The sequence below is a fragment of the Thamnophis sirtalis genome, unplaced genomic scaffold (assembly GCF_051295495.1).
Source record: "Thamnophis sirtalis isolate CommonGarterSnake01/CBP01778 unplaced genomic scaffold, rThaSir2_p1.2 scaffold_3, whole genome shotgun sequence".
NCBI classification, from domain to species: Eukaryota; Metazoa; Chordata; class Lepidosauria; order Squamata; family Natricidae; genus Thamnophis; species Thamnophis sirtalis.
Window position 1 is genome coordinate 132,035,518 of NW_028261383.1, and position 21,361 is coordinate 132,056,878.

General features: G+C 41.4%; 1 protein-coding gene across 1 annotated transcript in view; it reads left to right on the top strand.

Moving 5' to 3' along the window:
- RNF213 (ring finger protein 213) overlaps window positions 1-21,361 on the top strand; it is a 137,624-nt gene that overhangs the window by 27,764 nt on the left and 88,499 nt on the right. Inside the window, exons 12-18 of the mRNA XM_087710140.1 lie at window positions 3,559-3,745; window positions 5,940-5,992; window positions 7,744-7,897; window positions 9,793-9,918; window positions 10,610-10,708; window positions 13,673-13,795; window positions 20,957-21,140. Coding sequence (XP_087566266.1) covers window positions 3,559-3,745; window positions 5,940-5,992; window positions 7,744-7,897; window positions 9,793-9,918; window positions 10,610-10,708; window positions 13,673-13,795; window positions 20,957-21,140 — 926 coding nt within the window. The remainder of the gene's footprint in view (window positions 1-3,558; window positions 3,746-5,939; window positions 5,993-7,743; window positions 7,898-9,792; window positions 9,919-10,609; window positions 10,709-13,672; window positions 13,796-20,956; window positions 21,141-21,361) is intronic.

Here is a 21,361-nt window from a genome sequence, read left to right on the forward strand (position 1 = left end):
GTTTTATGATAATTTTATGTTATTTGCATTGTCATTGCTTGCCCTCAGAGGTGAGGAAGGCCCCCAATCTCTTGGCCTTCTGCAAAGGGGTCAAAATTTGACTATGTAGTCTTGCGTGGGGGACACAGGAACCTACATAACCATGGGACTGGTTGAACCCATAAGAAATCCCCCTCCCAGCCTGTACCAATAGCTACTAATCTCCTATCTTGGCATTCTTCATCTTTTGAAATTTTATAAGGTCATGTTATCATTTTAACATTTTAATCCTAAATTATTCAGGATTTTTTTGAATTTTTATTTTATTTTAATTGAACAAAAGCACAAAAAAAGAATCATCCTTCATTACATCTTGTAAAAAGTGTGTCAATTGGTTACAGATAACTTTCATGCATTTCTTCCACAGTCATTACTTATAGTTCATATTAGATTTGACTTTAAGTCAAAAATCTTTGTATATCTTACTATCAATGTACCACAATTCTCATTTGACTACAATTATTTGAACATGCTTTTACCTCAAATCATTCATATTTAAAGACACAACCACATAATGGCATTCATTAGCTATTTCAAAAAATCCTCCAATAACATTACACCTTTATGACATCTTTTAAGTAAAAGTCAATTAATAAAGTTTTTAAGCCTTTCCCCCCCTTTTTTCCAACTCACTGATTAAAATTTATGTCCAAGTTACTTTTGCCAATACCATAGCATATATATATTGTTAAATAATGGCCATTAACATTTCCTTGTTATTCCTTGGCTAAAAATGGTTTACTATTTATGTCCCATCTCCTCTCATCAGAGTCCCCCCCAAAAGAAAAAACGGCACGCCTTTATAACAATATCTAAATAAAAAATTCTTAATAAAATTTTATAGGTCTTTTTCCCAAGTCACAATTTGCAATTTATATCCATTTTTTTGCTAGATAACCATACATGTATATATCATTAGGCTATATCCATTATCATTTCCTTATTGTTATTATAGTTAATTAATTGTTAGTGAATAAACATTTGATAACAATCTAAAACAATCCAAGAGTTACAGAATTCCTACTTATTAGTTACCAAAATCAACTGACTTTTTTATTATCAACTTTCATTATCAACATATATCTTTCCAGTAACAAAAAATCTTCTCTCTTTTGCCAATTGTGGTGTAAGTCTTCTTTTTATCTCCATTATAAGGTTTTTATAGACTTCTCTCCACACTTTAAACTCACTGTTTAGGATTTATATCCAAGTTACTCTTGCCAATACCATAGCATGTATATTTTGTTAAACAATATCCATTAACATTTCCTTGTTGTTATTATAATTGGCTAAAAATCATTTACTATTTATGCCCCATCTCCTCTCATCAGCCCCCCACCAAAAACCTTACACCTTTATAACAAGATCTAAATGAAAATTTGTTAATAAAATGTATAGGTCTTTTTCCCAAGTCACAATTTACAATTTATATCCAAATTTCTTTTACTAAATTGCCAATACATGTATATATCATTACGCTGTATCCATTATCATTTCATTATTATTATTTTGGTTAATTAATTGTTAGCGAGTAAACATTTAAAAACAATCTAAAACAATCTAAGAGTTACAAAATTCCTACTTATTAATCACCAATAATAAAAAACTAATTTTTTATTATCAACTTTCATTGTCAACAAAACCGTCTTATCTCTCTTGCCAATTGTGGAGTCAGTCTTCTTTTTATCTCCTTTATAGGGTTTTTATAGGCTTCTCTCCGCACTTTGTTGGTTGAAGGGTTTCTCAAATAATCTCGTTGCCCACCAGTTGCTACTAAAGTTAACTTGTCTTTGGTTGTCAATCTTGCTTCTGAAAAAAATTCTCTTCTTATGTCTATCATCATTAGTATTTTTTTTCTTTGTCCTGGAATCTGGGGTAGAGCTCCAATTCGTCGAATTCCCTTTTCCATATTCCCTTCTTTCCATTTTCACCCACATTTGCTCCATTAATAAATTCATCTGTTGTCTTAACTTTATCTTCTATATCTTCATTCTCCCCTTTAATTTTTGGGGCTCCAACCCCATCATCTTTTGCTGTGAGGAAGACTAGTCTTTCCAACTTCTTCTCAATTCTCTCATATCCTTCCAATAGATTTTGAATTCCAGCCAAGATATTTTGGAATTTTAAGGTTTCCTCATCTAAGTATTGATCCATGTTTCCAAAACAGAAGATAGAGAAGAAAAAAAACTAATAGCGACTGCCACTCTAGTCTTCCAGGCCTCTCTTACTTTTATTTTAAATTGACTTGAACACAAGTTCTTTTATACTCTTCAAAGGGGAAGGTTTCTGTTTTCCCCTTCCTTCCTTCCTTCCTTCCTTCCTTCCTTCCTTCCTTCCTTCCTTCCTTCCTTCCTTCCTTCCTTCTCTCTCTCTCTCTCTCTCTCCCTTCCTTCCTTCCTTCCTTCCTTCCTTCCTTCCTTCCTTCCTTTTTTTCCCTGTCAAAATAATTCTCAGAGGCACCTGTGAAAATAGTTCGTGCCCTTGGTTCTTTATCAGCTTCTGTAAACAAGTTGCAAACCCTTCAGCTGCAAAGTTAGTGAAGTCAAATAAGAAGAGAGATACGTTGTTTCAAAACCCCCAGCTGCTGATCTCTGAGTGGCAGTTAATTTTCACCTTCTATAGGAAACAAAGTTCTTTAGATTTCTTTTAGTGTGATTTAATAACAAGTAGTAGGAAGAATTGTTAAAATAAAAAGGAATGTTTTAATCTAGAAGTCAAAAAATAAAGCAACAAGAAGCAGAAGAAAAAAAATCAATCCATTCACTTTAAGAGGAGAGATGAAGAACATTATGAGCATTTCAATCCACAAAAAATAGTTACAAAGAAAAAAAACTTTCCACAGTGATAAGGATCTAATTTGGCTTTAAAGAAACATTTCTTTGGGCAGTCTTTAGCAAAATAAAAAAAATACCTCACCAGAAGGACTCACTTTCTCTTTTCACTTCCTTCCTTCCGGAGCGTCCTGATTTCATCAGCGTAGGGGCTGCCTGTTTACTGCTGGCTTGAAGCACTTCCTTTGGGTTGATCAGGGATTTTGCGATATCCCTGAGACCAGCAAGGCTTTGTCTTCCTGATCACCATCTCTATGGGATGGTTTAGGTCTCAATGGCCCTCCAGCGGCAAAAGTGTAAACGGCGGTCTCAGAGTATCGAGACTGCATGTTGTAACATCACAACGTGGCTCCTCCTTCCCCCTAAATTATTCAGTTTTTAATTGTTTAATTTTATTGATTAAATTGCACACTGCCCAGAGCAACTCTCTGAAGGAGATGGGCAGTTAAGAAGTATGAAATATAAATAGATAAATACCTTCGCAGTCAATAAACCCAGTTCTTTTAGATAACAGCAACTGCAATATGTAAACCAATTTGAAATTTCTTAATTTCTGGATTCACAGTTCCTCACATTCTGTATAATTTTGAAATTGAAGCTCTTACAAAACATACTCAGAGAATATACATTGTGCCCTGTTTTTATTCAAATTTCTATGTAACTGTCATGCTTTTTTTATGTTGAAAAGGAATATAGTAATGGAAAAGAAGCATTTGCTAAAAGGAAACCGAACATTATTCAGATCCTGGTTCAGCTTGTTACCACTATATCATCTGGTGGATTTTATCTCTGAACCTTATGCTGATCCATTCGACTGTCTTGTGGGAACCTTTCATAGACTGAACAGCTTGAGAATTGACCTTAAAAACTATCAGGTTTGTTCTGATTTCTAATTAACAGTTTTAATTATCTTTGTCTGATGATGGCAAGGGACAAATATCAGAGGCTCATCTTACATTCGGCCCATAAGTTTGTCATTACTCCTTATGTGAAGTATGCACCAGCAAGTATGAGAACTTGATTTGTCTAACCTATTCTAGTAAATTGGTCCATTAAGACCTGACTTAAAGATCTGGTGTCAATTTGACATACCAAATTGCTACTTTTGGCTTCAGGGTAGAATAACCAACCTCGATCAAAACATACAGTTTGCCTTTGATATCTTGGGCTCACAATACAGGTAGTCCTTGACTTACAACAATTCATTTAGTGACCATTCAAAGTTACAACAGAACTGAAAAAAGTGACTTACAACCATTTTTCACACCGTTGCAGCATCCTAATGGTCACCTGATCAAAATTCAGATGCTTATCATCTAATTCATATTTATGACCCTTGCAGTGTCCTGGGGGTCACGTGATCTCCTTTTGTGGCCGTCTGACAATCAATGGGGAAGCCAAATTCACTTAACAGCCATGTTATTAACTTCTGAATGATTCCCTTCACAACTGTGGCAAGAAGAGGCATAAAATGGGGCAAACTCACTTAACAAATGTTTTAACAATATAAATTTTGGGCTCAATTGTAGTTGTAACCTGAGGACTACCTGTATGCATCACTCACATCTGGAAGGGCCCCATATTAACAGTAGGTTGCAAGGGGCTTTATTCTTATCAGGGTAGTACTGCATGTCCTGGCATATGTCATAGAATTTCATTTATGTGGATCCTTCCTCCCCAGTGGAAGGAATAGTCATTCACTTGGGTAGTAATCAGTCAGATTTGGCAGTCGCAGGCAAAAGTAGGTAAGCATCATGAGCTGATAATAAGATACCCTGTACCCTTAAGGAGATACACAGCACAGAATTCTCTTTTTGAAACATGGTGGTTCCCAATATTTCTTGAGGGTTATTACCCCACTAGGCAGAACAGACGAAGCATTCAGCTCCAGGAAGGCTAAAACTACCTTAATTGGTATAAAAGCAGAATCTTGGAAGTTTGACTGTGCTGTACTTTTCCCCTCTGATGCTTCAATGAATTAAGGGGGTATCTGCCTGAGCCACTTCCAAATATTCATCCATCCATCCAATTTTTAGAAACCCCCCCATCTCAAACAAGTGACACTAGGCGGTGAATAACCCAGTAAGAGAAACTCTTTAAGTTTGCTGTTTTATCTGTCCTAGATACCAGTCAGTTGCCAAGTCTCTGAATTTTGATCACGGTGCTATGGGGCTGATGCTACAGTCATAAGTGTGAAAAATGATTAAAAGTCCCTTTCTTTCAGTGCCATTGTAACTTTGAACTGTCACAAAATGAATGGTTCGAAGCTGAAGACTACCTGTATCCACTTTCAAATAAACTTTCCAACCAAGAGAAAAGAAGGGGAAAAATCATATTTGTTGAGGTTCTCAATGGAAACATTTTGTTTCCATTGCTGCTTTCCCTAGTGCATGCTTGCAGAATGATGAGCAGAGTTGTGGTAGCTGGTCATCTGTGACTCTCTCAAGAGGGTTCCCTAAGTCTTTCCTCTATAATCCCAATTGTTGCAACCTCCATTGCCACCATTCTGTACAGAGAAATGCCCTCTCTACATCTTTCTCTCAGAAAGAGGTGGTATGTTAGGAGCACTAGTTTCTCCTCTTGCCCATTGGTAGATAATAGTGCGTTGTAAGCTCCATTCTCTGGCAAAATGAGTGCATGGGTTTCAGAAGGAAGATGCAAGTGGTTACATAGATTAAGTTTAGGTAGCTAATGGAGAATTACTCGCAGGTAAATGAGAGCAGAGGAAAGTCTCATTACTACATATACTTGCAGATAAGCCCTTCCACGGGTAAGCCAAATATTTTTTTTGTCGGTGTTTTACAACTAAAATTCTTGATTTATCCAACGTTTATAAATGTGCAGTATTTATGTTTAGATCCATTAATTGTCCAAGTCTTCTCTAGGACAGGATGTACTTCTTACAAATGGAGGTATTCAGATGCACGACAACACACACAAGCGCACAAAACCATACACACACACACCAACCAATCACTTTAGGCAATAAACTGTACAAAGTCGGTTGACTGGGAGATGTTTGTCTAAAATATTGATTCTTTTTAATTGGATCTTTTTTCTCTGTTTTAGGATGTAGAAAAGCTGTTAAAAAAATTGTTGCACATCCTGTCAGAAAAAAATATGTAAGTAAAATGTGCATGTACTTTTTTTTAAGCATTAATTTAGAACATGCCTCACTGAAGTAAACAATAGAAAAATTGTTAGTGAATCACTTATGTAGCTTTGTTTTGTCGAGCTGAAAATGGTAACCCATGATTTGGGGTCCTCAGGTATTTGAGGAGATACTTGATTTAATCGGGTATTGGAAAAGTAGCTGATGTTTGTGCAGTTTCTAGAGAGAGCATGCTCAGAAGCCACCATTTGCAAAGCTGACCTGCTGATCAATTGTGGCCTAGCCTTAGAAGGCAAAATGGCCTATGTGGCCCTTGCTGTCGGAAGGAAATATGATGCCTCTGTACACGATAAAGTGCTCCATCAGATGGATTGCTCATGATCCCCAAGCTAGTCATAAAAGATTACATGCTATTTTAATAATCATAAACATTAATGTATAAAAACACTTTAAGAGAAGTTAGAAAGATTAATTTGTTTTGTTTACTAATATTTGTAAGCCATTTTTGTGTGTGACAGTGCCATGATTAGCATTTCATGTTTGGGATATTTCTACTAGAAAAGGAGAATTGGAGACCATTAGAACAAAGTAGGAAGTGATTTTGAGGAAAGGAAAAAGGAAAAAAAATGACCTCACTCTTCCTTCCTATAGAGCAGGGCTATCAAACTCCCAGCCCATGGGCTGGATATGTTACGTGCTGGCTACGCCCAGTTTAGCGAAGGGGAAAAAAGTCCTGATACGTCACGCTGCTATTATGACATGAGTTTGACACCCCTGCTATAGAGGAATCCCACTATAGAGTATGATATTGCATGGACACCCCGCTCCCTGCCCCCATTTTTTGACATCTGCCTGCTGCCATTGCTGGCTCTCTATTGAGGAATATCGAGTCATTCAGGGAGGAGGAATCAGGCAGGGGATTAATCTTGAATTGTTGCACAACTGCAAGAGACCCAGACACCACCTCCCCCAAGTTCCATGGAACCATTCCTGTCTCTTCCCAAGGGAAGACAAGCAGTCTGGGGAAATTCCTGTACAGTAGGTAAAATGCAATACCAACTTGAACCTTTCACAGGTGGCTCTATTGCTTGAGCTTGACACCTTCCCCTGCTTTCCAGCGCCCATCCTTGCCAGCCCAACTGATACCCTTGCTGGCCCTCCATGCTGCCTTTGTCAGCTCCCCCACGGTCCTTGCCAGTCCTTCCATGCTTCCCAGCGCTTGCCCACAGCATCTCCCCAATTTGCTGCACTCCTTATCTGGGGCTCCTGCCTCTTTCTCCTTAATGACCCACCCAGTCCTAGGGTTATGCTGGCATACAGGACTACTGTCACTAAGTGATGCAATCACTTTATGCTATGCTTTACGTTTGTATCCCTTATCCATGGCAATTGCTTTTATTTCAATTATAATTGACCCAATTGCTGTAGTAATCCCAAGACTACCAGTATTTTGTTAGGGCTCCCCTTAACTTTGATAGTAGGCCACTGTTCCAGGTGAGGCACACCTTTGGAAAATTATGAATGAATGGTGTTCATATTCACAAAATGACTTCTATAGAAGACTTCCTAATTCAAAGAATCAACTATGGGGATGTGTATGACTGGTTATGAAGATGAAGAGATGTATTTTACCTTCCTGTAAGCTTAGTTTTCATTGCAATATCATTTTGAACTCTTGAATCTATTTTGTTACGCATACTTTTAATGTGCATTGGTGGTGTCTCTTGATTGCAAAAAATATATAAACTTTCTGCAATTCAGTACAATTCAGAAAGAAGATTGGAGATGCTCTGCTTCTGCCTGTCTAAAAGTTCATGGGATATGCAGCAATCAGATTCAAGAAATATCACAATACAAGTTATTAGCTACAGCAGTTGAGATTGTTTCAACAATTCTTGCACTCGTACCATCAGAGGTAAGCTTCTCCCTCTTGCCCTTTGATAATTCGTTAAGACAAGTGTGGAAAAGGCTTTCTTGATCCCCCTGAAACTGACTAGAAAAACAGAATAACAGAGTTGGAAGGGTTCTTGGAGGTCTTCTAGTCCCACCCCTGGTCAAGCAGTAGACCCTATCCATTCCACACCTAGGGGGAATTCATTGGAACAAATAGCTTCGGTGATGTAGTTATATGAAAACATCACTGTTTTTGAGTACTTCTGGCAGATAAAAGTCCTTGACTTACAACAGTTTGTTTAGTGACTTTTCAAAGTTAACAGCAGCACTGAAAACAGTGACTTATGATCAATTTTCACACTTAACCACCACTGCAGCATTTTCAGGGTCACGTGATCACAATTCAGACGCTTGGCCATTGAGTCATATTTATGACGTTTGCAGTGTCCTGGGGTCATGTGATCACCTTTTGTTATCTTCTGACAAGCAAAGTCAATGAAGAAACCAGATTCATTTAACAATGTGTTACTACCTTAACAACTGCAATGATTCACTTAACAACTATGGCAAGAGAAATTGGGCAAAATTCACTTAACCGCTATCTCATTTAGCAACAGAAATTTTTGGACTCAGTTGTGGTTGTAGGTTGATGACTTCCTGTAAAGTATTTTAAACTTCACAAAGTAATTTGGCTTGAAATTCACATCCCTAATGTGATGATAACAGTTGGACTATTATCAAACCTGGCATAGATTTGATACAGATTAGGGGTATACTGAATCTAACCTAACTTTCCCCCCCCCTTGTCTGTATTTCCCTCCCTTTGAATTGTGAGCCGCCCTGAGTCCCTCCGGGAATAGGGTGGCATATAAATGCAATAAGTTCAATTCAATTCATAATGTATTATTCCCCGCTTTGATGTTCAGAAGATACTGTATAACCATAGAGATTATGGTTTTCCTTTCCATGGTCAAATTTCACAGATCTCAGTAGGCTGCACAGTGGATCATTCTGTGATGCCTGAGATACCCTGCCAAGCATTTTAGGATTATAGCTGAAATAGTAGAGAGTCCCATTGGCAAGCTTAATCATAGGGGACCTAGGAAGTATGCCTTCTCCCTTGTGCCCCTATCCTATGGAACAGCATCCCCACCTGTGATAGAGGAACCTCTTTCCCCGGAAATTTCAAAAAGCTCTTCAAATCTAGGCTTTGATCCTAGGCTTAGTGTTAATGTGTTGGTTGGTGCCATTGTGCTGAATTGGGCTGCATTTTAAAGATTGTTTTGGTCCGAGTTATTTTATGCTTTTAATTATTTTAATTTAGTACTATATTTTGTAAGCCACCCAAAGTTAACTTGAATGGGTATCTATAAAAGTAATCCATGATTTATGGCTGTTCTGCAGCATCCCATGGTCACATAATCACATTTTATCATATTTTGCTGAAAATTGGCATTTACTGTAGGCGTTTGGCAAAACTGGTCCATAGTAAAAAATTGGTTTGCTTAGTATCTATGGTGTTCACTTAATGACTGAAGCAGTCAATTTATTGACTTTGATGTCTGCAAAAAAGTTTGTAAAAATCAGGTCAATCACATGAGTGACCCATTCTATGACCATAATGGGAAGGCTCCATTACAGTTGTAGTTTGAAGACTACCTATATTAAATCTACTTTTATTATTACAGTTCATCTCAAAGTCAGCCAGATACTTAGATTTGATTTGGCCTTTTAGGTGTCCATCAAGTCCTTCCCAAGGACCTGAGATAGACAAATGTGTTTGGTGTTGTTGCTATTAGTGGAGATGGGTAACTGCCTCTAAGTGGATTTTCCTCTCTTAAAATGTTACTTGTGCTCATTCAAGAAACGGGTTTCCCTTCTCATTCAACAAATTATATTTTCCTTTTCATATGACAGGTTTCTGAGTTTGCCACAGTATTCAACAGTGTTTATAAAACTACTAGCAATTGGTTTTATAATTCTCTTCCAAAATCTCTGCTGGAAAAAGGACGAATTGTGTTTTCTTCGAAAAAGGAACTTGAGGTTTGTGTTTTGGAATTGCACTATATCTACATTTTATATAGAACATTGTGATTTACAGCTTTCTTTTTATTTTAACAGTAGTTCTAATTTTCTTTTCCTAGTCATTTTTATATCAGCAATCCTTACTGAAAAGATGCATAATTAAACATGCATTTAATGCATGAATTTTTGCAGTGTACATTGTGAAGTGATTCAGCATCTCTGTTGAACATCTAGCGGCTAGATTCTAGCCTATCAGAGAGGCATCTGTCACCCACCAGTTGCAATACTTTTCTCTGTTCTTTACAAGTCTGCAGAGTGTTACCTCAGAAAAATTAGAGGGCACAGAAAAGACGAGACCAAAGTTGAAAACTAATCTAATTTATCCTAGAAATTATGAACATTGTTTTCATAATTACTTCCCTGAAGTCATAATAGGATCTCAAATTGTAGTTTCCTTCAGGTTTGAAGATGGAATTTAACCTAACATTACATCTTTAGGTTTAGGTTTCCAATTGTTTCTCCTTTTATTATAGCTAACTGATGATTCATACCTTAAAAAGCATGTATTCTTTTCTAATAGATGATGAAGTATTCTAGCATTAAACTTACATGTTTCCATTTGAGCGAAATAAATACTCTCATTCCTACTTCTGCTTTAAACATTTTTTCATTTGTGGCTTTAAAATGTAAAATAATGTTTTCTTTGTAGGCATGGGATCACTTTTTGAAAATAAAGTTTCCTAATAGCAGTACTTCGGAATATTGGAAAGAATCTTTGATTTCAATTTTGAAAATGAGAATTAAACAGGTATGTAGATATATAGTGTTATATGAACGAGATATTAATTTGCTTTTACTAATTAATTGAGATGTAGATGGGCATAACCTATTTGAAGTGTATGGAAAGCTTTTATATAATAGTTTTGTGACATGTGTCTTCATTTATTGTCATTAAACCAAGTTAGTCTGATCACTATCATATCTGGCAAAACCGCTTGGAGTTTCTAGCATCAACAAAATACGGTTTGGGACAAGAATGAATCACTACAGTAATATAAACTTACCATTTGTTTTGAGCTGATGTGTGGTTGTACAGGTTGTTGCTCAATCTGTTCAGCAATAAATGGTTAAAGTATGTCTTGGCACAACTACACAATTCAAATCAGTAGTTGGCTTTGCTTCTACAATCCATCTTTCTTAACCTGGTTTCCTCCAGATGTCTGATGACTATAATTCTCAGGCATTACTGGGCTCTTTAATAGTTAATATGTCTGTAAGAGTCTCTAAATTACCTCAACCAAATCTCTTATTACACTCTTTCTTGTCTAAGACGTGTTTTGGGAAGAAAATGCATTTTTGGTATGCTTTATTGAGATCTGATGAGAGTGCTGCATTCCTGGGTTTCAGGTTCTTCCCCAGCAGGATAAAGGATATCAAATCTTGGAGAGATTTTGCCTGTTGCTAAGGGCACTGTACCAGAGATAATGGGATATAAATACCTCTACGTAAAATTGGTTGAGGGGACAACTTGAGTATCTTTCTACTGCCATGATGATGAACCTCTGGCACATGTGCCACGGGTGGCATGCGGAGTCCTCTCTGCAGGCATGCAAGCCGTTGCCCAGCACACGGGCCTCCTGCTGACCAGCTGATTTTTGGGTTTCCCCTGCAGGCGAGAGAGGCACACGCATACCTTTCTCCTCACTTTCTGCAGCCTGTGCCTTCCCAGATCATGGGAAGTCTCCAATACCACTCTGAGAACAAATCAAGGAGTTCACAGAGGACATCTGTCATGATGGTTGATGCACTAGAACAGTGATGGCTAACCTTTCTTTCCTTGGGTGCTGAAAGCACACGCGCATAGGCGCTGTCACGCACAGTCGCGTGCCCACACCCGTAATGCAATGCTCCTCACACACGCCCCACCCCCTGCACATCCACCTGTGACAATCCCCACACACATGCTCCCTTTACCCCACACGCATGTGTGCGCAACCACCACCCCCACTCACCCTGCAGAATGGCCTGCAACATCCCCCCTTTTGGGGGGAACAGTGCAGCGGTGAGGGAAAGCCTCCCATCCCAAAACAGTACTGGGGAGGGGGAAAAAGCCTCCCATCCCAAAACAGTGGTGAGAGGGGGGAAAGCCTCCCCTTTCCTCCTCTCAGTGCTGTTTTGCAAAGGGAGGATTTTCCCCCTCCCCAGTGCTGTTCTGCAAAGGGAGACTTCTCAAAAAAATGCTGAGAGGGGGGGAAAAGCCTCCCTTCAACAGTGCTGAGAGGGGAAAATGCCTTGCAACTCAAAACAGTGCTGCGGGGAATCTCCGGAGTTTTAGCGACTTCAATCTCCATACTCTCTGGATTGGTTGAAATAGGCTCAGAAGTTCATGGTCTCTGTGGCAATCATGTACATGTCGCAAATAGCCTCTGGTACAACACATATAAGTGGCAAGTTTAGATCTCAGTTTCATATCTGAGCAGATAGTTGGTGACTTGTCTATGCAGAACATCTGGTTTCAGTTCGAATGAAGCAGCTGACATAAACAAGCATGGCATTTCTTCCAAACAACTACCGTATTTTTTGGAGTGTAAGACACACCCTTTTCCCTCAAAAAAGAGGGTGAAAATCTGGGTGCATCTTATACACTGAATACAGCATTTTTGGCCTCCCGAAACCCCACCCCCTTTGCAAAAATGGCCATGCATAGCTTTTAGGAGGCTTCCAGAGTGCTCCTGGGGGTTGGGGAGGGCAGAAATGAGTGAGAAATGGGCCGGCTTTTGTTCATTTGTGCCCCCCAGCCCCGAGGAGCACTCTATAAGCCTCCTAAAGGTTAGGCATGCCCCTTTTTGACCCCTTTTTTGTGTGAAAAACGGGCAGTTTTTGGGAGGCCTGCAGAGTGCAAAAACTTTCTAAAATTTGCCTCTTCAAAATCTTATACTATGCGTCTTATACTTATATGGTAATTTCCTCTCCCTTTCCATGAGCTTAGGCAATGGAGGTCTACAAATGTAGACAAATGCAAATGCAGCACCTCCTTGCCCCCTTGAAACCCAGTCAGTTCATACCTTCTATAGCAATAGCAATAGCAGCTAGACATATACCGCTTCATAGGGCTTTCAGCCCTCTCTAAGCGGTTTACAGAGTCAGCATATTGCCCCCAACAACAATCCGGGTCCTCATTTTACCCACCTCGGAAGGATGGAAGGCTGAGTCAACCCTGAGCCGGTGAGATTTGAACAGCCGAACTGCAGTCAGCTGAAGTAGCCTGCAGTGCTGCATTTAACCCCTGTGCCACCTCAGCTCTTCTAGGCTTTAAGGAATTATTAAACATTAAATTGTTAAGAGGATGAGATTTAAAGATGTTACCATCTATTTTATTTCTTTTAAAAAATAATTTTATTTGTGGCTTAATGTTTGAGAACTGCTTAATTATTGTATAATATTAATTGTATGATGGACATTTTGTGTGTGTATGTGATTGTAACCCTCTGAGATTCTCTCAAGTATGCCGTTTAAAAAATGAATATATTAAGTGACTATAAATGCCCAATTATTGTAGGAAGACTATTGCAAAAAATAATAGTACATGGTGCCCTATGTTCTATTTCCATCCTGAACAAGAACAACATTTTATATATTTTGAAAAAAAATATTTATTATGTTTAGGTCTTATTGCCATAATCACAAATTCTTCTTTTCTATGTCTCCACTTTGGAGACTATAAATATTTTGTAATACCAAATTATGCTTTGCTTTGATGTTTTCTAATTAGGAAGGACCAATCGAACAAATTAAAATCTACTGTAGTCACTATGAAGAAATTCAAAAATTCAATCCTGTGATTTTGCAAGTATTTGAAAGTTGTGCCCTTGAGGCTATTGATTCAGCATACCAGGTAATTTTTTTTGTAATACCAGGTAATTTATGTAATATCTGTCTAATCTTTCAGTAAGTAGCAATGGTTGTTATGCTTCAGTTAGTCACAGATTAAAGCAATGTAACTTCCAGACATATGCCATCCTCTCCTTCCAAGTCGGCTGATAAGTGCATTGTCTATACTAGTGATAGTGAACCTTTTTTGCCTCGGGTGCCAAAAGCATGCGTGCGTGCTATCACTTGTGTGCCCACCCCCATAATTTAATTCCCCCCATGCCATGACCCCCGCGCATGCACGTGTGACCCCTTGGCTGCCCCGTGCATGCATCCATTGCTTTTTTGGAGTCTGGGGAGAGTGAAAACACCCCCCACCCCCCCGGAGGCCCTCCAGAGGCTGGAAACAGCCTGTTTTCCGACTTCTGGTAGGCCTGGTAGGTTTTTGGCCATTCCTGGGCTCCAGAGGCTTTCTAGGAGCCTGGGGAGGGCGAAAAACGGCCCAACATGGAAACCGGAACTTCAGGAATGAACTTCTGGTTTGCGCATTGGGCAGTTTTTCGCCTTCAGGAGGCTTCCCTCAAGGGAGGGCAAAAAACAGCCCAATGTGCAAACCGGAAGTCCATTCCCGAACGTCTGGTTTGCTCATTGGGAGTTTTTTGCCCTCCGGAGGCTTCAGGGAAGCCGCCGGAGGGTGAAAAACGGCCAATAATCAAGGCCAAAAATCAGCTTGTCAGTGTGCACATGCATGCTTGAGTTGATAGGGCCATGCCTCGCATGCCCTCAGAAATGGCTCTGCATGTCACAGGTTAGACATCTATACATTTTAGCAGGCAGGACACAAAGAGCAGTATGTTGCCTTGCAAGAGCACCTCAAGATTGTAGCTGAGCGTTCCTCATACTTCTGCGTACAGCCCAAAATACATCAAAACCTTTATCCTTCTTTTTCCGTTCATTAAATTAGGTTTTTTTTTAGTATATATTACCTCTATTTATAGATAATATATACTAAACTGCTGATTTATTCTGCTGATTGAGTTTTTTAATATTTCCCGTTGAGCATGGATGGCCCTTGTCGCATACTGTTTTTTGTTCCAGAAGTTGATTCTCACTCTTATTACGAATAGGAACTTACATTCACATAATGTGTGTTCTCAGTCCATTTCTAACAGCTATTCAAGGTCATTCTGCTTTTATAAATGAAGATTGGTTAACTTGGAGTAACAGGAACAGTGTCTTTGCTTAGGTTTACCTAGGACTAAGGATTGCTGTTTAGTCTTTAGTTTATAGATACAGTATAGAAAAGTTAGATGAAATCCTGCCCATGAACCATGTTCCTGTGTACAAGTAGTTCTCAAATTACGACCACAATTGAGCCCAAAATTTATGTTGCTAAGCAAGACATTGTTAAGTGAATTTGTTAAGTGAAGACCCCATTGTACAACCTTTTTGCTACAATTGTTAAGTGAATCTTTGAAGTTGTTAAATTAGTAACATGGTTGTTAAGTGAATCTGGCTTCCCAATTGACTTTGCTTGCCAGAAAGTCGCAAAAGGTTAAGATCCTGGGATACCGGGCTTCATAAATATGAGTCAGTTGCCAAGCATCTGAATTTTGAACACATGACCATAGGGATGCTGCAACTGTCATAAGTGTGGAAAACGATCATGTCAGGTTTTTCTCAGTGCCTTTGTAACTTCAAATGGTCACTAAACAAAACATTGCAAATCAAGGACTAGCTGTATAAGCCTGCATTTCCATGGACTGGGAATTATCCCTATTGTAAGAGCAGTATCTATCTCAGCAAGTAGAAGAAAAAAATCATATGGAAGGAAAATACATTCCCCTGTGCTTGGAGAATCCAAGCATGGGTTAACTTTGTCCGTTTTCCCAGAGACTGAGGTAAAAAGGACCACGCCACCTCTGCTTGACAGAGCTCACTTTTTTAACTAAGTCCAGCCTTGAGAGCTGCAAATAATTTTTCTCCAGCTCAGTCTAAACAAATGTTATCCATAGCTTATATTCTCCAGTTTTTATTATTTTATATTAATTTGTTCTCAGTTCAAAACCTTTGGCTTCAGGTCTTTCAAATACTTTCCTTGGCTGCAGGTGAATGCACTAGTTTCCCCCGGCCCACCAGTTAGAACCGCCACCACCAAATAGATTTTAAAAGAAAGTTTTTAGTTTTTCTTTAGGGCCAAGGAACTCAGCAGCCCGGAGATAGTACCCGATCACCCGGGCTAGCTTCCCAAAGCCACATTTTTTTCTTTTCAGCGCTTGGAGAGCCGGTATACTGCTCTTGCACCATTTTTAGGCACTTCAAAAGTCGCAGCGGTTTATTTTGGGCACCAGGAGAGCCGGTACACTGCTCTCACACCATTTTAATCATTTGAAGCTTGTGCTTTCCTTTTTCGGCACCAGGAGAGCTGGTTCTCTGCTCTCGCATCATTTTGGATAATTTGAAAGTTACAATGGTTATTTTTGGTGCCAGGCGGGGCAGTACGCTGCTATCACACCAGTTTGGAGTTTGCTTAGCTGCAGTGAGGTTGGAAAGCCGGGAGTTCGTCGCCGGGGTGTTTGCAGTGCTCTGGTCACTCGATCATGTTTCAGGCCAGAATATTTGCTGTGGCTTCGGCTCCTTTGAGGTTTTTTGGATTTCTTGCAGCCCTGCCGGAAACACCTGCCCATTTGTGCCTTGCTGAGGGGCGCCATCGCAGTGAGTGCATGGACCTTCTGCACTTCAGAGGCCTGTTTCTTTACCCCTCGTTCTCAAGCCTACTTTGGGGTTTCTTACCCAATAGACAAGCAGGCTTCATTCTATCATTCTATCTCTGGCAGCAGCACTGGGACAGATCTCTCCCCCAGGCTACAACCACCCCTAGAGGCATCTAGTGCCAGGGTGAGCAGACCCACCATGAGGGGCATTTCTTGCAGATCTAGGGCCAACAGCTCCGTGGTTCAGTCCACATCTGCAGCTGCTGACAGAGATGCCAAGATGAGACAGAGGGCATTGGAGAAACCATTTTTCAAGGCTACCAGGAGTGCAGAGGCCAACAGATCCCCACCAGCATTGGCATTGGAGACTCTCTCCTCATTCACAGCCTGGTTCTCCTGCCATTCTAGAGGCGACCCAAACCTGGCCCATGACATTACCCTTCTGTAGGGCCTTTCAGCAAAGGAAGTTGGAATGGGGTCCACCCTCCCATCTTACTTATCAGTGGTAGGCCTAGCACCCGGCCCAGTGACCAGGTGCTCAGCATCATTCCGACAGCAGTGGGGCTTCGCCCTGAGGAGGGCCAACCTCTGAGTCTTCCTCTGGAGGTTTGTGCATTAATTTCTGCAGCTATCTCCCAATGGGCTGAATCGGAATTACAGTGAAGGGGTCAATCTTCTATGCCACTAGCCATGGCCAGGGCCTTTTCAGTACATATACAGTATCCTTCCCCACCATTTCCCTCCCTCCACAGCGAGGATTCACTTGCGGGAGAAGACAATCTAGGTGAACAGGAATTGTTGGAAGATCAGGGGCTCATGCCTGATAGACCTGTTTTCTCTGGACTCTTCTGGCCCACCTTGTTTAAGTCTTTTTTATACAAGGCCAAGACCGTGGCCAATATGGGAGGTCCCAGCTGAGACTTCATTGGGTTTGGATCTGACAGAATGCCTCTTTTCAGAACAAGTCCCTGAACAGGAGGTTATACCATTCCCAAAGCTGTTCCTGGACATCATCCAGAGATAGTGGACCCAGCCTGTTTCCATCCATCCCCCTAGCAATGGCTGACTGGAAACTTTACAGGTCCAGACCTGGAAGGACTCCTGCAGATACTGACTGTAGATCCTCAAGTAGCCTCCCTGGCTTCATCTGCTATTGTACCATCTGATGTATCGGAGGGGCTAAAGGCGGAAGACCACAAGACAGAGATGACACTCTGCAAGACACATCAGGCGGCCTTCTTGGCACTTAGAGTGGCTACAGTTGCGTCCTTTTTTAATAGGACTTCCCTGGTTTGGCTTAGACCAGTGATGGCGAACCTTTTTCTTATGGCATGCCAAAATTGTGTGTGCAGCAGAGACTGCAAATCAGTTGGCATGCACAGTGGAGCTGAGCTGAGCCTCATGGACACCGAGATCCAACATCTCTTGGACATTCTCACTATTGAGCCAGTTCCATCTGGGCAGGAGGGACTAGAATTTTATTCAATCCTCTCTCTGGTCCTGAAAAGCTCGGGGGTAGGGTGGGGTGGAGAGCCATTCTAGCTTTTAAAAAGCTCAACATCCATTTGGCATACAAGCACTTCAAAATGTAATCTATCCTGGGCTGCATCTGTCAAGGTGACCTGCTGAGATCGTGCATCAAAGAGGCTTACCTTCATGTACCCATCCATCCGTCTCACAGAAGATTCCTGAGATTTCACTTTACAGGGTGCCACTTCCAGTACATGGCTCTGCAAGTCAAGATCTTTACATCACAATACAAGTCCTTCAGCAACATGGATTTCCTGCAAAAGAGCCATTTGCAGCTCTCCACCAGTCTACTGCACCTGGGGGTGCAGGGCCTGCAATGTTTACTTCTCCCAGGAGCAATGCTACAGTGTCTGGTCATTGGTAAGTCAACTTCAATCCCTTGGTGGTCCTTTCCCAGCTCTTGGGGAAAATGACTTCCTGTTTAGACATTGTTCCCTGGGCTCGACTGCTCGCACGGACCCGCAATGGTTTCTCCTTCCATACCAGAGGGCCGGCAGCAGCAGCTCCAACACCAGAGTTTGGGTATCCAAAGGTGCTCCAATCATTGCTCTGGTGGAGATCTCCTGCTCTTCAAAAGGGATGTCTGTTCAGGGAGTCAGACCGCATCATAGTGACATCCGATGCCAGTCTCTTTGGGTGGGGCATCCATACCCAGAGTCAGGTGGCTCAGGGACACTGGAGCCCATAGGAGCTATTGAACAACATAAACTGGTTGGAGCTCCGGGCCACCCACTTAACCCTTTTGACATTTTCAGGAACTGGTGACTGGGTGCTACGTCTTGATCTTCACTGAAAATGTGGCCACAAAGGCTCATATCAACTGCCAGGGGGGCATCCACTCCAGGTCCCTCATGCTAGAGGCAGAACAACTAGGCAGAGTTGCACACCCTCTCCGTCAGGGCAAAGCACATCTCTGGAATTGCAAATGTGCAGGCAGGTTGATTGAGCAGAGCCACAGTGGACTATGTAGAGTGGCATCTCCACCCAGATCTGTTCCAGGAGCTGTCCCACAGGTTTGGATATCCGCCTGTAGACTTGTTCGCTCATCCGACCAACATTCATCTCCCAAGGTTCTTCACCAGGTTTCCGGTATTGGAGGCAGAAGGGGTCAATGGTCTCCGCAGCCCTTGGCCTCAGTGGCTGCTATACACCTTTCTGCCCCTTCCCCCTCATCCCGAGGGTCATCCGGAAGGTGGTTGTGGAGAGAACGAAAGTCCTGCTCATCGCTCCCCCTGGCCCAGACACCCCTGGTACACCGACCTGATCAACCTCTCAGTATCCAGGCCCTCGAGAATTCTGGATGACAAGATATCCCTCAGCTGGGGGGGGGGGGCTGCTCCGTTTGGAGCCCCAGTGGCTTCAATTAGCCATCTGGCACTTGAAAGGGATATCTTAACGTGTGACAACTTCTACAAGAGGGCCATCCAAACAATTCAGGCCTTTTACCGCACTTATATACAATGTCACCTGGACTACCTTTTGCAGATGGTGCCGCATTGGACTCTGCTTCCATGACTGCTTTGATTCCACAATGTTTGGACTTTCTGCAGAACGGGTTGGACAGGGGCCTGACTCCCAATGCCCTTTGTCGACAGGTGGCCACTTTATCAATGGTTCTTTCGGGCGGAGATGGCAATACCCTTGCTCATCATCATCCAAGGGTACATAGCTTCCTGAAAGGGGCATCGAACCTCAGGCCACCCGTGGTGCATTGCTACCCATTTGGGACCTATCCATCGTGCTGCAAGCTCTCACTTCCACCCCATTCGAGCCATTACGTACCATCAACCTTCGACTACTGACTCTTTACGTTGCCTTCCTTGTGGCCATTACCTCAGTCAGGAGGATCTCGGAGCTAGCAGCCCTCTCAGTCCATGGAGACCACTGCATTTTACATCCTGACAGAGTTGTGCTACGGTTAGACCCCTCTTTTTTACCTAAAGTTAACTCATGACTTCTTAGGGCCCAGGAGATTATTCTCCTGGATTTCTGTCCATGACCCACACATCATCTAGAGAGGAAGTGGCACCGTCTCGAGGTAAGGAGGGCTCTCTGTAAGTACGTCAAATGAATAGCTTCCTTCAGGGAGATGGAATCCCTGTTCGTTTCTTTTCAACCAGCATCCATGGGACAGAAAGTGACTCCTGCCACCATGGGTTGATGGTTGAAGGCTTGCATAGCCAAGGCCTACAAAATCCAGGCCAGATCATTGCCCAGGTGTATCATGACCCACTCCATCAGGAGTGCTGCCACAACCACTGCTTGGGTGATGCAAGCTTCAGTTGAAAAAATTTGCAGGATGGCAACATGGTCATCCCTGTTGCCCTTCGTCAGGCATTATAAATTGGACATTTTTGCCTCGGCCGAGGCATCCTTCGGGCGGCGGGTGCTGCAGAGGGTTCATTCCGACTCCGGGACCCTGGACCAATTTACTTCCCGCTCTTGAGACACTAAGGTTGGGCATATCCCATGCTTGGATTATCCAAGCAGCGCATAGGAGAAAGACCGTTGGCTTACCTGAACTTTGTGCGCTACGGGAGAATCCAACCCCACCCTTGTGACCAGTCGGGTCCAGGGTCAGAACACAACTTACCATCAGTTTCCATCTCAACAGGATTTACCTTCATATTTCCATCTCTTGGACTGGCTGCGCCTTTGTTTAAAAAAACTGAACTCTGTCGAGCAGAGGAGGCGTGGTCAAGACCTTTTTTTTCCTAACTCAGTCTCTGGGCAAATGGACAAAGTTAACCTATGCTTGAATTCTCCCACAGCGCACATAGATCGACCATTCAGGTAAGCCAACAGTGTTTTTTGGCGGGGAAATCCCATTACATGATAAACTGAATTTTGTGACAATCTTGATAGAGCTGCAGAATCATTGTATGATACATTGAATTTATTACTGCCTAATACTACATTCTTTTTTTCTACGCCTTTTCTAGAAACAACAGAATCTGCTTGAGTTGATATCTAAATATGATCTGAAGAAGCTGGGTAAAATTACATCTGCTGCCGTTATAAAATCCTGGCCAAAGGATGATACAGGGACACCTTCGAAAGATTCTCAAAGTATACTAAAACACATGTTGGAATGTCGGGAGAGCAACTATATATTCACTTTCAATCGTATGTAAATCATTTACAAAGTCATTTTTATAGTCCGAGGGAATAGTTAAACGGTCAAAGTAGCTACACAACAGGAAATAGCTACATAATATGGAATAATGCAGGAGTTGTATTGGATATTTCATACATTTGGATATTTGATACATGTATATTGTATGAAATCATGAGAAAATAGCAATCTGCTTCATGAATGTTCATTGATATTTTGATTGAAAGAAAAC